General features: G+C 36.0%; 2 protein-coding genes across 4 annotated transcripts; both read right to left on the reverse strand.

The window, feature by feature from the left end:
• Window positions 1-35: 35 nt before the first annotated feature.
• LOC143909667 (Golgi resident protein GCP60) lies at window positions 36-5,999 on the reverse strand. Of its 2 annotated transcripts, none has more exons than XM_077427752.1 (10): window positions 5,715-5,999; window positions 3,568-3,781; window positions 3,428-3,493; window positions 3,247-3,351; window positions 2,417-2,677; window positions 2,241-2,338; window positions 1,969-2,166; window positions 533-649; window positions 334-458; window positions 36-258 (listed from the first exon to the last, which is right to left on the reverse strand). In XM_077427752.1, the coding sequence occupies exons 1-10, from the start codon at window positions 5,845-5,847 to the stop codon at window positions 142-144; spliced, it is 1,434 nt and encodes a 477-aa protein (XP_077283878.1). In that variant the 5' UTR covers window positions 5,848-5,999; the 3' UTR covers window positions 36-141. The 2 variants fall into 2 exon arrangements, with proteins under 2 accessions (XP_077283878.1, XP_077283879.1); XM_077427753.1 differs by having other exon boundaries at window positions 560-649; window positions 5,715-5,931.
• Window positions 6,000-7,270: 1,271 nt separating this feature from the next.
• On the reverse strand, window positions 7,271-14,912 carry LOC143923216 (uncharacterized). 2 transcript variants are annotated; one of them, XR_013261710.1, is made up of 5 exons: window positions 13,027-14,912; window positions 12,899-12,938; window positions 11,110-11,151; window positions 9,302-10,535; window positions 7,271-8,864 (listed from the first exon to the last, which is right to left on the reverse strand). XR_013261710.1 is itself a non-coding variant. In XM_077446772.1 (4 exons), the coding sequence occupies exons 1-4, from the start codon at window positions 14,617-14,619 to the stop codon at window positions 9,805-9,807; spliced, it is 2,406 nt and encodes an 801-aa protein (XP_077302898.1). In that variant the 5' UTR covers window positions 14,620-14,912; the 3' UTR covers window positions 7,271-9,804. The 2 variants fall into 2 exon arrangements, 1 of the variants encoding a protein (XP_077302898.1); XM_077446772.1 differs by having other exon boundaries at window positions 7,271-10,535.
• Between the last annotated feature and the right edge of the window lie 1,842 nt (window positions 14,913-16,754).

The raw sequence follows: 16,754 nt of genomic DNA on the forward strand, positions 1-16,754 counted from the left end.
ATTGCATTACAATGTTTTTTTTTTTTGTTTTTACATATATAAAGGATCAGCGAACTGGCACTTGGTTTTAACATACATCCCATAGAATAATTATTATTCATATAAATACTGAGAATTTATAATAACATACATTTGAAAAGACTAGCGGGTGTAATACACTCGATAGTATAATGTTTTCGATCTCCATAAACTAAATGTATTGTCAAATTTCAACAGGTAAACACCTTCACCGGGATAAGCATGTGAACCAGCATACACCTAAAAAATAACACAATATTAACAAAAATAAAATATTAATTAAACAAAACACAAATTATAAATAACAATAATTACTTCCAAGTGACTATCTCGCCTATATATTGGAATTATAATACTCAAGGGAGGTTTCAATGCAGCTAATGACTGATTTCCCGTACCGGAGCCACTCTCTAAATCGTCAGTGCATCTCTCGATGATTTCTAAAATAAAAAATTCAACCCCATTATTACTTGTTTTGCATTATTTTCCATTATTTCTATCGAGTATTCAGTACCTTCATCATCATCATCGAAATTTTCACCTTCTATATCGCCCTCGTCATCACTTTCGGCGACATGAACAGTGACTTGAGTCGTCGGTGACTTGGTCCATTCAAAGTAAACGCCAAATCCTTAAATAAATAATCAACCGTTTAAAAATCGATACTGCTATGCATGTTTTACCGCAATACGTATATTTTAGTATACATACATCATAAGTATGTATGTACATATGTATTAGAAATGATCTTTGTAAGTAATGCAATATACAGGGCTGTGGAGTCAGAGTCGGAGCATTTTAAACGGAGTCAAGAGTCGTAAACAATCAACAAAATCAGACTCTTTTTATTGTTATTTTTTTAATTAATAGTATTATGGTATGCGTCAACTAGTCTCTAATTTTATTTAAGTAAATCTACTAATAAATTGAAATTTAATAATTTCTTTAATTCAATAATGAATTTAAATTACATCATCATATATATAATAGCGCTATTCTGTGTGTCTATGTATCTGTGTGAGATAACGCTCGCCGTACTATAATAGTCGTTTCGATTCGACATACATATGTATGTCACAGTTAAAATACTGCCAACAATACGTACGAATATAATAACAGATCAACAAAAAACTTATATATATATACTGTTTGCTACCAATGTTTCCGCTAGGGCAATAAGTCTCTAAGAAAATTTATTTAATTAATTTTTCTATTGTATATATGTACATAGGTAGGTAGGTAGTTTTTACCATTTTTTTTCTTCATATTAAACGATTAAATATAAATAATAAATTAAATGCATTTAAAAGGTATTTGAAAAAAATTCGACTGTGCGGATCGAACACACGACCAACACATTTCTTTTAATTTTTTTTATTTAATAACTATGCCATAACCCTTGCGATGATATTTCATCGGGCACAACACTAGTCATAAATAAAATCGTTGAATTGCACATATTTTGATGTGTTCTGGCCAAAACCGATAGTTTCCTTCGTCTCATACTTTTTGTTAATTCTCATATTTTTTATTAAATTGAATTATTTGTGTATGAAATTCATACAAATACACTGTGAATGTACTTACATTTTATTTATACCTATTTCATTACCAATAATTCATTAAATTGGGTTACATGTCAATCTTTAATTTTTTTTATTTTGAAAATCGCTATTATTTTTATTACTTATAATTTTATACGTTGGCAAAAAAGTCGCTCTTACTAGAATCATAAAATTTGGAGTTGGATTCGAATCATCATAAAATAAAATCCGAATACATACATTTTGAACCGACTCCACAGTCCTGGTAATACATGAAAGACATTTAAGAGATTGATCATCTCTTCAGATCATTTCCATGACATATGCTATCGTTTAAACATCTTTCCATACGAATAACTCATGCTATATTATCAGTACGTATATGAAAAGGTACAGGCTTGTATACCAATATCAAAATTATCAGTTGCAAATTCCCAGAATAGACAACGCCCCTGCACGTGGGTCGGCACTCGTATAGTGACGGTTTCACCGTGACCGACTTGTAAGACTCCACCACCACCTGCTGCATTCCTAACAGTCTGCTTAAACTGAGATGTACCCCCTCGCGTCCACATACTAGCCGAAGCCACTGTCGGAAACCCATCTGAAAAAACCAAAAGCATCATTTATATAGGAAATGTTACATTACTTAAAAGTTCGTGAATCGAAAATGCGCACCGCCATCGTCCGATTGACTATCTTCCGGTTGTTCCGGTGAGCTATCATCGTTAGTATCGCTTCCTTGCTTTTGTAACGATTCAGAAATATGACTAGTTCTATATATATAAAAAAAAAAAACAATTAACATATGTAAATACGTATGTAAATAATTTAGATAAAATAAAATTATTCACATATCGGTTACGCTGACGCTTTTATCATTCGAAACCGGTTTTTCAGCGCACATGTCGCTATAATTTTCGCTGCCGGACAGACGCTCCTTGGCAGCCGTCTGTCGGTTGAGAGCCAGTTGTTGTATGTACTGATGATAGTGCTGATCTTGCAACTGCCGCACCAAGATTGCTTGTTGGTCAGGATTTCCGGGAAATTGTTGGCAAGCATATTGTAAAAATTGATCATACGTTTGTTCATTCAAGGCATCTTTTATACGACGGCTAGAAAGAAAAGTCACATAAAAAAAAAACACAATGAAATGCAAGCATTGAAATGAATTTAAAAAAAGTTATTCCCTAAAAATAATTTATAATACACCCATATACATATACTAACTTGAAAAAACTGCAAGCCATATATAATATTCCGTTTGTTACAGACATTACTAACAAACTAACCAGTAGATTCTATGACAGAATCACTAATAACCATACTAACACACTTGTGAAGAGTCTCGGTGATTACAACAAAATGTCTATACCCTTCAGGTATAAACACAGATTACCTAAACACAATCTGCTTTAGGTCATCGACTTTAGAGAGTCTTTAATTGATATTATGTATTAGATGTATTATGAGCAATTTTAAGGATTGTAAATAGGTTTTTGAGCTCTTTTTCCTATTATGCTGTACATTAACATTAGAATAATATAATACTATGATTACTAACCAAATTAAATTAAATTGTAAAATAGAAAATGATCAGTAGATCAGTAGCTATTAAAATAGATATAAGATGTATTGTGAACATAATTTCGTAATAATAAAAAGCAAAAGCAAAAAAAGTTACATTTGTTCCTCTTCCACTGATTTTTGTTGTTGAAGTCTTCGCTGCTCCTGTTCAGCATGCTTTTGAACCTCTAATAACTCTTTTGATACTTCTTGCTTTAAAGATCTGAATCACATACCATATTGCACAAATTAAATAATCGTAAACTATGTAAACTGAATATTTCACAAAAAATATTTACATTTTTTTCTGCTCGTCTGAATCCTTTCGATTAGCTTCGACGAACGGTTTGAATAAAGGACATAATCTAAATTTTAAAACAAAACATTGTTTTATATACTGAGTGTTCGAATTGTTTGAATAATTGACAAACGACATTACCTATCTATCATATGAATAAAAGCGATCATCGCTTGTGTTTGCGACATATTTCCTAATTCTAGCCATGCTGCTCGTCTATCTCTTCCTATGACGTCCAAAACTCCTAACGGAGGCGCCGTTTTGTCATTGAAGGAACCGTGAGCCGATTGCTGTGTATACGCTATAAGTTTCAACTTATCTTCATAGCTTAGGTGTAAAGCTTTGCCTTCCTTATCTACAATGAAAAAATTACATTATCACATCAATACAAATCTTCGTACAATTTTTATTTTATCTTTAATTTATAGCAGGAAGGCCTAACAGGTAGCCCCAATGCGCCTTCCTGGCCAGAAACATTTTACATTTGATAGAAATATTATCAGTATTATACAAAGTACATATTAATTAATATCCACAGAGACATCTAAGGTCAAATTTGCAGCATTTTAAACAATTCAGTAAATACAAACCAATTAACATCCACAGAGGCATTTATGGTCAAATTTGTAAATTTGCAGCATTATATACAATTCAGCGAAATTCGAGATTTTGCGAGAAAATAGGTAAGGTTGCCAATTTGTTGGAACTGTTTCAATGAAAATCAGATAAATTGGCAAACTCTGTTTGGAAACAATCGACCTGGAGTCACAAATCCAAGGTCTGGCCAGCAGAAACCAGTGGGATTTAAACCCGTGACCACTCTGTTCAAAGCATTATATGCTAACCACTGTTACGGGGACGAGTAGGAGATGGTGTAAAAATATTATAGTCACAGTTTTTTTTTTATAAGACGATTATCTTCTTTAAGAGGGCTGTACACCCGAAACCTTAATTTTGTTACCGTTCCTTTCTTCGATATATATATTGAGTGTATGTATATATTGAGTGAATGCGACAATATATATCAATATATATATTGAGTGAATGCGGCAGTTGCGCTTTGACCAGATAAAACGTGTTTTAAATTGACAAAATCGAGGGTTCATATTCTACTATTTTCTCCTCCAAAACTGGACCAATTTTTAAAAAAATTTCATCATCGGTATGAGAAAGATATTTTCTGTGCATCTATTGGCGTATTTTTTTAAAAATCGACCGTTAAATAACCACGCTAGACTCTTTTCGTGGGTGTAAAAAAAAGAGGCGATTTTATAGATGTTTGGCGGCTCCTAGCTCCTATACAAAATAATTAATTAAAAAAAATAAAACGATAGATGCACCCCAATGGTGGATATCCATAGCATATTAAAAAATAATTTCTCTAGTGCCATAATTGAGGTAGGGAGAAGTATAGTACGTTTGTATGGACAAGGCGCTGCTGTCCAGCCCTCTTAATAGTAGTAAGTATACACGAGATTGATGTACAAGTTTGTATTACACGTTACTAGTTACTAGTTAGGTAGTTTAATCACAAGTGCCTTGTAAGACTGTTTGATCGCAAGTGATCTTCCATATGTTTAACATCAGTATATATTCAATAAGGGTAACAATTTGAACCAATCATAACTCGTGAGAAAAATGTAGAAAAGCAGTAAAGTTAATTAAAAACGATGTGTTCAGTGTTTACATATTACATCGTAGATACGCACAATTTGTTATGCAGCTTAGAGGGTACACGAGAGGAAGGATAATAATATTTTGAGAAAAACACAATTTGTCACGCAGATTTTAAGGATAGCGTGAGTCGTGGGAATAATGCAGAAAAGCAATAAAGTTAATTAAAAACGATATTTTTAGTGTTTACATATATGTGTCCCTTGAATGTATCGAGAAATGGTTGAGTAGATGCACACAATTTGTCACGCAGATTTGAGAGGGTTTTGATTTTTGTGAGAAACACAATTTGTCACGCAGATAGCATTGAGTCGTGGGAGTAATGCAACTAAAACAATAAAGATTTTGGAAGTCTCATAAATAACATAAAAAATATCAATTAAGCGTGCGCTCAAACAATCAAGATCAAAATAACAAGCGGGAACAAGAGTAATATAAGTACATACATAGGTTGTAAGATATTCACAACATAACACCACTAAACTAGTCTAATCTGCTGGTTTTAGCTTATCATACGAATGTGAATGTGAAAATGAACAAGTATACGTATAGTACGAACAAGGAGAAGGAAGTAAGGAGGGAGTGAACACCTGAACACCTGAACACCTGAATACCTCTGTAGAAGGAGAGTCCGAGGCGATAGAGCTGGTTGGCGGGGATTCCCCAGCGGAGGCGCTCCGCCTCCAAGGTGGCCGACTCGGACTCCACCAGCGGCACCAGCCCGGCCCCCACTGCCCCGCTGGACATCGCCGATTCTCCGATTCCTCGGCCCCGCTCTATCCACTTCTACCGACTACCGACAACTGACAAATGACAGATGACGCGCGTCTCACGGCCATAACATCTTACAACGCGGCCATATACTATGGACACGTCAAAGTTTTATTTTAGACGACTCGCTCGATTCCTCGTTTTTACAATTAAAGCGACACTTAAACTCTGTATTACATAAGTCGGAGAATATTTTTGTAAAATACTATCAAGCTATACACGAAAAATTTAAAATCTGAACGAGTATGTCGGTCTTTTTTTTAACTTCTATGCAGCGTCTTACGAATACTGCATGCAATTATGTACTTACTTATCATTTATTATCACAGTTAAATCGATCGAGAATTATTTCGAGTTATATTATATTGCAATGTTTTATTAATTTCCCATTTGATCAATTTTGTTATCAGTACAAGAATTTAAGTCAATAGCCACTAGTCTATTTATTTAGTACTTCTGTTATTGGTTACAACACTTGTGCAAATACGAATTTTTCTAGTATATAAAGAATAATAAACCTTAGAGGTTGGAACTACACATATATATTATAATTACGTTTCAATGTGTACATATGTAATTGAATAGAATTTTTAAATAAATTTTCAACAAACGTTTCACAAGTAGGAGGGAAAAAGGGTAAATGTAAAAATAAAAAAAACGAAGTCCATTGTATGAAAAAAAAATTTTTTCTTTATTTTTTAATATCTCTAATCCTAAAAATAAAATAAAATAAAGCGCCAAATAAAAGATAGAATGCCAATTCTTTTAAATCTCAATTTGCATCCGATTAATTCAATTAAATAAATACCTTTACATTCAAAATGTAGTCTTCTTCGGCGAAATCTCGTGTCGAATAGACGATTTTACATTAGTTCATTTTCTGCTGTGTGGCTAATAAATTGTGAAAAAAGATTTCAATGATATTAAAAAATTACAATTAAGTATGTATACCCAAATTGGTAAATTACTTACAATAAATTTCACGTATGTACAATTACAATGGTAACTGCATTCATAATCACACTGTACACCGCGAACAGAAGTGCATTATAATTATTTTTTTATATATTGAATCCTAAGCTTGTCAGTTTTCCACAGGATCTATAAAACCTATATACGGAATAAGTAGAAAATTATGAAGACAATTTTTTTTCTGGTGATAATTTTCAATAAAATATGAAAAACAAATTAAAATACCAATATCATTGTGCAAATTTTAATTACTATAATATAATATAGTCAAATGCCATGAATTTTGGTATTAAAATCAACCATATGGTTAAAAACAGGAAGTATTTAAATGCACCGTAAGCGGAATATAATTAAATATTTGTTTCGCATCTGTATCTTTCAGATGCAAAACAACAATCAAAAACAAGATAAATAAATAAAACAAAATTAAACATGAAATTTATATTTTTCACAAATGATTTGTATCTAATGAATAGAATTACATAACATTTCAATGTTTTACATAAAATTAAATCTATGCAGTTAACATTCAAGAAAAGGTTTACAAAAAAAAAATAATAAACACATATTCGCTTTTTGTATAACATATATCACAAAATATCAAAATCGGGCAACTTCTTTTAATTGAACATCAACCACAATATTCAAAACCATTAAATGTACATTAAATGACAATGATATTACCGATAGAACACTAATTGAATGTATCCATTACACAACGAAACATTTTTCTTAGTAAGTGAAACTTAAAAATTTACTCTTAAACATACCACTCGAATAAATCTAATCAGCCACACAAAATTTTAAAGCGCAAATTCAATGTGAAACAACAACCGATAACAAGTTTAATGTTGATTCTATAATAATCAAACAATTAGACAAATCAATCGTACATAAGAAATAATAAAGATAAACTAAAAAGCATTCACATTAATGGATATAGACATCACTTAAAAACGGGTCTACGTGACGCAAAACGCAAGGAGGAAAAGCCTGTTCCTGTTGTATCATGCTCAAGCAAATTAAGTGAGTATGTTCCGTTTACCATGCACCATTTTTTTTTGATCTTTGCGTTTTCTGTCATTTAACATTCTGTCTCGTCACGGAGACCGCTTAAAAACACAACATTAAAGTTTTTGGATAATGAAGTTACATACAGCATGTTCTTGTTCATCGATAAAAAAAAATACCCCATAGCGTAACATAAAATTAAGTGAAAATATTGACACAAAGCGAATTTCCAAAACGAGGAAAAGGAATAGTAGAAGAATACAGTATAGTCAAGTAACTTGAATATGAATAAAAGTATACATATAATATATAACATTTCAACAATAAAACGTGTCGAACTTGTCAACAAGTAATCGATTTTGGTATTCGCACGTCTTACATAAAAGCGTGCATTAAAAAATAAACAAATGATTCGTGAATGATACAAAAAATATATATGTATTTATATTTACCCTTTCAGAAAATGGCGCACTTGAGAGCATATCGTGGACTACATATTATCCATACACCCGAAACCTGAATCTACATAAATACAGATCATTTGCAACAAAGACCGAATCACAACCTGTGTATACAGCTAAATGATGACAAAGATACTGGTTACATTGCGCATTAACTATAAATCACAATTAGCAGTTGCGCATCGCCGTGTGCCCAACGTTCGACTGCGATTTATGGATAGTGCGCAACAGTCCGGTTACCAAAAATACTACCCGAATCTACAAAGCAAAATACAATCTCTTTCGGACGAATGATCTGTACGTATTTAAAACAGCAGTATTACATATACACAATATGCGCTTGATTTCACCACAACCGTAAAGCAATCGAATTGATTCAGAGTACATTTTTGTAAAAAGTTAAACAAATCGACGTAGTGAAAAATTATAAATCATATTTACAATATGTACAAAGTGATTCGGAAACAATTGGTAACTTGAAAATTGACTTTAATTGAAAAAAATAAATATTCATTCGCTAATTATGTACATACATGGAATAATACGGTACTTGTTCACTAGTTGGGCTCACGCTTCGTGCTCAAAAACCAATTATTACGCTTCGTTACGACATCACACTACGACTGTATGTCAACAGATGTCTCAAATATTTAAAAAAATCAGTATTCACGCGCCTTCCTGACGTTCATACATACGTTTCAATACGTACATACTCAAGTTTTTTACATTTAATAATGGCATCTTCGAATCTTGAAAAAATCCAACAGATGCGTCTGTCAAATGGGGAAATAAGCGGAGACGAGGAATGAACTGGGACTCGTATCTGGACACGAACCCTTCGTGACTATTCCTCAAGACAACTCTTCGTTTCGGCAACAAGACGTATGTATTAACTTCAAGAACGCGCGAGAATACTGATTTTAGCACTTGAGACATCCGTTGACATATAAGTAGTCGAAACGTGAGCCTAACTAATGAACAAGTACCGGTAATGTTATGAAAAAAATATCACTCAGCCGAGATCTTCCGAATTCAAGTGAATTCCAAAAGGTTGTTAGATCCATATTTTCCTCGGGTTTGAACTCTTTTATAATCTGTCAATGAAAATTTTTAAATGGGTCGGTTTCAACGGTATGAAAATTCCATGAGAAATGTTTTCATGATATGCCGTGTCTTATTTCAGAACCGCTATTTGATCTTCAAGATTTATCAGTGTTAGATTTCTTCCTTTGAAGTTATTTGAAGAAAGTGTATGCTCTCCGATCTGGAACTATCCAAGAGTTTAAAGAAAACATCCAAATGGAAATTCAAACGAATTTCGGAGATTATACTAAGGATACCTGAGTGGCATTAATTTAAAAAAAATTGCTTATTTATTAGCAAACGAATATTTATTTCGCAATCTACCTGTAAATTTTCAAGATACAGACCGTGTAATTGTTTCTGCCTCACCCTATGTAATATAATATAATACTATTGGTCATGCAATTTAATTTGCCCACTGATTTTTCTTGTTCTTTTTTGGCATCGGCTTGTGGTAAGAGTTTAACGTTTGAATATTTCTATTTGAATAGTTGTTCCTCGAATTCTCTTGTTGTTGGGAGTTGAATCTTTGAGCTTCGTCTAAGCTGCCTCCAGACTGACGGTACGAATCGACGGCCGAACGTTGCATAATTTTAGTTTTGGCTTTCAGTTCAGCGACGAGTATCTGAGCCGGAGTCATGTGCGTCAGAGACACCGGTTTCGGCACTTCAGATGCGACACTCTGACTCGGCGTGAACACCATTTTAGAACTGGCCAAATCCTCTTCGGTCACCTGCGAGTGTACCGTCTTCAAAAATGTCCTATGGATGGTCTGCGTGCTTTTGTGCTCTTGCCGAAAAGATCCGTTGAGCTGGCATTGATCGCACTGTGGTCTCATAGTCTGAACCGCGGCGTCTTTCTTGTCGGTGTTCGGCGCGGGAACGGGGGATAGATTTATTCCAGCTTTGCCCTCGATAGTGGAGATTAAACTTGGTATTAATAACACTTCGTTCTTATTTTTAACGCTGGTGAACTTATAATTCACTGCTTGGTTTCTATTTAACGGCGAAGAATAGTTTACGGCAATAGGGTGAACAGAATTCGTTTGTTGGGTGCTATCGATATTCTGAAGAGTTATGTGTGTCGGCATTTGAGGCATGTTCAAGCCTGTCACCACTTTCTCGCAATTTCTAATGACTGTAATTGAAATTAAATCATACATTTGAAAATCAAGAATTAAACAGTACAGAGTCAGGTTCATGTCACATTTTCCAGAAATAATTTGAATGCAGACATCATATGTATATAATAAATCAAACACAATTTTTTTTCAACGATAAGTACAATAATAAAACAATAAAAACGACATGTACTATAAAATAACGACAAGCACCTTTAAGGAAAGAATTCGTAAAAATTTAAGGATTGATACAAATTAGAAATAGTCTCAAAATATAAGGCTATTCCTAAACAGCATCGAATAAAAATTATCCTAAGGCCACTTATGCTTTTCATTTGTGACACAAATAGTTTAAAAAGTCAGCTACGTATTACTTAGAAGATTTACCTATCAAAAATGAATATAAATGAAATCTAAGCTTATTTACATTTGCACACAAAATCATACATAGAATAAAAATTTTGTCAACAAACAGATTAGAAAGACAAATCTGAGTCAAAATTTCGCAATGAATAGTAGTGACAAATACTTTTATAAAATATAGTGTAAACGTAATGGATATTGTAGAAAAATTACAAGAAATATATTTACCTTCTTCTTTTTCTAAATTACTTTCATAATTCGGATAAACACCTGCAAATGGAAAAATACATTAATTAATTATATCACAAAAATAATTATTAAATTAATTATATCACAAAGAGTTAATTATATCACAAAGAGTTAATTATATCACAAAAAATAATAAGTCTAATAATAATAATAAGTCTACTGTGAAATGGCTAAGAACCAACATATGAGGATGAACAAACGAGTCATCATCTATGTTTTGCGCATCTATTTCACTCCACATGAGTAATTTCCTCTACTCATCATTTCACCCTTTTACATTCTCTCGGGTACCTCTTTTTCTAATAAAAAATAAAGTATACCCCTGATATTCTAATTTTTTTTTGAAATATCCATACTTGTCCACGCACTTGCTACATACATACATAAATCGCATCCGCATATATATGTATATATATATATATATATATATATTACTAGTGTAGGGCCCGTTGATTTCAACGGGTGGTTTCGAAAAGGAATTGAAACTCGAATAAAAATAAAGTTAAAGATATTGAATCGACTGGTTTCGGAAAGAAATTGATGCACGAATTAGAAATTACGAATTACGTTTTGTGCATCGCCAACGCCCCCGATGCCTCCAGCACCCCGGGCCCTTCGCCCCGCCGACGCCTCCAATGCCTTTGGTACCCCGGAGCCTTCGCCCCCGGCGCCTCCGACGCTCCGGGGCCTTCGTCCCCAGCGCCCCCGATGGCTTCGGCACAAAAAAATGAAAAAAAAAAAATTGTTCCCCATACTAGTTGATGGTTGATCGTAAGAAATCGGGAATCGATTCGAACGAAAGTCAATTGTCGACGAAAGCCGAAGATACGCGAATGATTGGTTCCCCATACTTCTAAACTGGAACAAGAGGAACAGGCTTTTCTTCCCGTATTAATGTGCGCGCGCAGAATACGGGAGGAAAAGCCTGTTCCTCTTGTTCCTGTTGTACCCTGCTCGCGCAAATTAAGTGAGTATGTACCGTTTACCATGCACCCTTTTTTTTGATCTTTCGACTTAAGATCTTTCGATTTTCGATCTTTGCCTTCCGATATTTGTGTTTTCTGTAATTTAACATTCTGGCTCGTCACGTAGACCCTTCTAAAGGATAATCGAATATTAAGTAATTTTAGAGCGTTTTTTATATCGAGACCGTAGTCTAATGGCTAGCGTACCTGTTCTGGGCGCGAGGACCTAGGCTTCGACTCCGTGATTCGGAATTAATTTTATTTTTCAAATATCGCTAAAATATAAATTAATTTCAATAATTTCAATTAAAAATATGTATTTAACTGTTTTATATGAAAAGAGAAAAAAATGGTTCAAAATCAAAAATAAAATTATTATAATTACGTATTTTTATATGGCGATAGCGAAAATTTTCAATTAATGTTTAAAAAAAAAGGAGAATTTCAAAATGAACCGTGACTTGAATACACCTATAAGAGGGTATCTGAGTGAGGGGTGACTGGTTCGACACGCAAATGAATTTATATAGTTTTTAGGCATTTTATCGATTCATTATGTTCGGCTAGCGTTAGGACACACACACACACACAGATTACCGTCTTTATATGTATGATTATTATTTACATGAGAATAAAACCCGAGATAAATATATGTACATGCACACTTTCAATATTTTGGTAACAAAACTAATATAAAAATTACCAGAGGTCATTATCAATGTCAAAATTCATATATCAAATTTACAGGCAATATTCTAGACTTTTTTACACCTAGCATATGAAGCATCGATAGAATTACAAACCTGTAGACAGTTCCATTGGAAGAATACTATCAGTAGTAATCTAAAACCAAAGCGAAAAAGTTACATCATTAACAAAAAAATCAAATAAATTTGTAATTTACATTAGCATAGAGAGATTGTTCAATTACCATACTTCCGTCATAGTTCATACTGGTATTTGTATATACAGCTTCGGGCGGCAATACTTGATATGCCGTCGCCTGAGAATATCCATTAGAATAGTCGACCGGTGGAGGAATATCAGGAGTGTACGGAACCTGATTGTAAATGGACTGAGCGACCTGATTATAATAATCAGGCTGAAAGTCGGTGGGTGGCGGAACACTAATGGGAACCGTACCCAAGTCGAAATTGGTAGGATCCGTCGAGTAAGACGGAGCGCTAAAAGTGGGAGGGTATGTCGTATCAGGTGCCGGTACCGGCAACGGAGGATACGAAACATTATTATCCAACGGAACACCCAAGAATTGATTATTGACTATTGGACTGGTCGGAATTTTCGCCTTCAAATATATGGAACGGAGTTCTCGTTCGATGCTGGATCGACTGCGGCGGTACCGAGGCGACCTGTCTCTCTCTCTCGATTTCGACCTGAATTTGGATCTGCGTCGTCGGTCGTAAGAACCGTCCCGCTCCTGCTTGGAGCGCTCTCGGAATTTTCGATCCCTTTCCCGCGAGCTCCTCTCGAAGTACTTTGAGCGGCTTCGTTTGTACTTGGACTGGTTGAATTTGCGCGGAGGACTGAAACTTGGCGATCGGCTCACTGTCGGCGTTCTTCGGCGTCGCTCTTTAGAAAACTTGGGACCGTCTCTAGGTGCAGGACGTTTGACGTATCTGGGTCGGCTGGGAGATTTGTAACGAATTGGTGATTTTGATTTTTTTGGTTCGACTGTTTGTTTCTTGGCTGACGCCTGTTTGTTTTCCGATGTGGAATTGTCGTTTTCCATTTCCATGCCGGGAGGAATAAGTCCGGTTTCCATTTTCTTTATTAAGGTGTCCTTGTTTTTATTGAGTTTGTCTTTCTCTATGTCCCGTTTGGTTTTGTCGGGATCGCGTCTAGAGCCTATATTCAACGGAGGATTTTCCTTTTTTATGTGCTGCGAAGTGCAGTCTTGATCGCCGACTACTTTCGAAACGGGCTGCGTCCGTTTAACCGTCTTGGGATTTTGAGTTTGGAATTTCGGTACGGATTGAATCAAATTCGAGCCTGATAGAAAGGATTTGAACTTATCTAGAGCGCTCTCCTCGTTGAAAGTTCGTTGCTGTTTGATTTTAACATTCTTAAAAGTGGGAAACTTCTTCGGTAACATAGACATTTTTTTAGGTGAATTATCTGTAGGCATAGATGACTCTTCGTCTGGATCGAGAGGTGTGCCCGGATTGGATTCTGAAGCGGGTTCGTAATCTTTAAATGTGCACGACTCGGAAGGTGAGTCTGCAATGTCTATTTGAGGAATGTCGGATGTGGGTTTCGGCGAGCATATTGTCTCCGACTGGACGGTCGAGTCTGGCAGTGAGACTGCAGCGGGAGCCTTTCGGTCTTCCCAGGCGCTGACTACCTGCAGGTCTGCGATGAAGCTGTCCTCATCGAGTCCTTCGAAGAAGCTCTCGACCACTTCGTCTGCGGACGGTTGCGCTTCGCGGTTGCACTTCGCTTCCGTTTCCGCTTGCGCTTCCACTTCCGCTTCGGCGGGCCGATCAGCGGTGCCGTCTGAAGACATGCAGCCCCAGTTGGAGACACGATCGTTCGAAAACCCAACACTCAACACCCAACACCTAACCACTAACCGCCCGCCTGTCGCCTCACAACAATTAACTCAACGTTCACTTTCACGGCCATACTCGGCACACAATCTGCGATCAAACGTCACCTGCATAAGTGCAAACGTGTTGACAGAAAACGTCTTTTGGAGTGTAAACTTCAACATAAAACCGTTACTTAAGTTGTAGCGAGAGTATAAGCTGGTGCTTTCCAACGAGTGTGGATTTACGCTAGCACGTTCGCTTATCAATCAGCACTGTCCCCCCCTCCTGTCGTACGCCGTTTCGTTTCCTTCATTCCCGTCAACTCGTCCATTTGGTCACATTTCATTTTCGACCCGGAAGTTTCACGTCTGTTATACGTGGCCTTTATAATATACAAATTAGAGAATATATAGGGGGGTTGGAGGTTTTGGACCGTTTCCCAGCCTATGGAAATTCAGTTGAATTTTGAAGAGGATCTTTATTACTCGATTAATACAGGTGTATTTGTATGTACAGCGAAGTAGGTAAAGGATTCACTGGAACGAGCTAGGTCGAGTTCCTGAAGCTCACTGGCATCTGGGGACGATGCACTGGTTTATAAAGGTGTTGCTTGAGCAACGCGTAGCTGGGCTGGTGAGATCACGTTCTGGAAGATTCCGACGGGGTCGAGGTCTTCCTTTGTGTTCGTTGTTTGATGCGTAGTTGCGTAGCTCCTTGGGATTTCCCGTGTACTCGTGATTGCGTATCTGGAGCGAGTCGAATCGCCTTTATGGGTAAGCTGGACGAAGTATTTCGGCCACGGCTAACTTTCGTGTACGAGAAGAGGACACGATTAAGTACAGATTAAGTTCGATGGGGGAAATAGGTGATATCACAAGTCGTGCTATATCTCTACAAATATATAATTGAAATAGTATTAAATTAAAAAAAAAATTAAGTTATATGAACTGTGGCGGCTCGCTTATACGACATGGTCGAGTTTGGTTGCCTTCCTGCGAGTGGGGACCAACCCGGCTGGGTTCGGAGAGCCACTACTGACTCTGTCTTCAGCTGTCATATAATAAACACGTGCATTAACATGCCAGTCGTCTCATTCGTTCATCCTCCATAGAACTAAAGTGACCATTTTTTCAAAAAAAGTTAAAACTCGGCCGGCGTAAGTAATAGTTGCTGTTTACGTTGGCAAAATATTACAGTAAATGCTTATCTTTACGAGATATTTTCCTTTAAGTGAAAAAATACAATATAATGTACTTCTTTTATTCATATTATAGTAGACTCCCTTGATAACACGGTCCCCGATAACACAATCAAAATATCGAATACATATGTATATTTATGTACATATGCACCAGTGGCGTGCGCTGAAATTCTCTGTCTTTTTGTCGTACAGCCTTATTTAATGTGCACGAGCAGAATACAAGAGGAACAGGCTGTTCTTCTTGTATCCTGTTCGAGAAGAAAAAGAGAGAGAATTTCAGCGCACGCCACTGATATGCACATATATACAGGGAGGCAGAGCGCCTTTCTGGAACTTTCTTCGTGGTATTTTTAATCTTTCAATAGAAATGAGACGCAACGGTTCGATGATTATTGGTCACAAAGCGCTCACCCAAAAGTCACTAAAATCTCTATAACGGAACATCCGGAAGCCGAAAAGTCCATAATACTAACAAGAACTCGCGAATACGGATTCCGTATTCTCGATTTTCATGGCAAAAATTGTCTTTTGGGCGATCGTAAGTAAAGTGGGATCTACCATGATCGAATTGGTGCCAACTCGCACGATGGCAACCTAGGTTCAACCATGTTGTAGGGCAGAGCATCGTAACCTCTGGATATTCGCGGCACACATTGTTTACGACTCGTAGAGTTTGTCAGCTACGTACATACATATGTACTTCATCGGCAATCGCTAGTTATTCCGTATATGCAGAGGGACAAAACACTAACTAACATCGGTTTTCTCCCTCACACGCGATCTCACTCGCACGCATTAGGTCAAAGTGCTGTTCAGAGAACATATATTACCGTGGTGCACAGGTTACGATGCTCTGTTGTAGGGTCTTCGGTTAACGGATTATTCCGCAAAAAACGATCTCGCGCAAGT

The sequence above is a fragment of the Arctopsyche grandis genome, chromosome 3 (genome assembly GCF_051622035.1).
Source record: "Arctopsyche grandis isolate Sample6627 chromosome 3, ASM5162203v2, whole genome shotgun sequence".
Classification (NCBI taxonomy): domain Eukaryota; kingdom Metazoa; phylum Arthropoda; class Insecta; order Trichoptera; family Hydropsychidae; genus Arctopsyche; species Arctopsyche grandis.

What these genes read in the sequence shown, in the direction of transcription:
- LOC143909667 (XM_077427752.1), bottom strand. Translation starts at nt 5,847, where the DNA reads ATGTCCAGCGGGGCAGTGGGGGCCGGGCTGGTGCCGCTGGTGGAGTCC. An exon ending in TTTATTCATATGATAGATAG is followed by an intron (nt 3,494 to 3,567) that starts GTAATGTCGTTT and finishes TTTAAAATTTAG; the next exon opens with ATTATGTCCTTTATTCAAAC. An exon ending in TTTCGATGATGATGATGAAG is followed by an intron (nt 459 to 532) that starts GTACTGAATACT and finishes TTTTTATTTTAG; the next exon opens with AAATCATCGAGAGATGCACT.
- LOC143923216 (XM_077446772.1), bottom strand. Translation starts at nt 14,619, where the DNA reads ATGTCTTCAGACGGCACCGCTGATCGGCCCGCCGAAGCGGAAGTGGAA. An exon ending in TCCAATGGAACTGTCTACAG is followed by an intron (nt 11,152 to 12,898) that starts GTTTGTAATTCT and finishes TTCCATTTGCAG; the next exon opens with GTGTTTATCCGAATTATGAA. An exon ending in TAATTTAGAAAAAGAAGAAG is followed by an intron (nt 10,536 to 11,109) that starts GTAAATATATTT and finishes TTTCAATTACAG; the next exon opens with TCATTAGAAATTGCGAGAAA.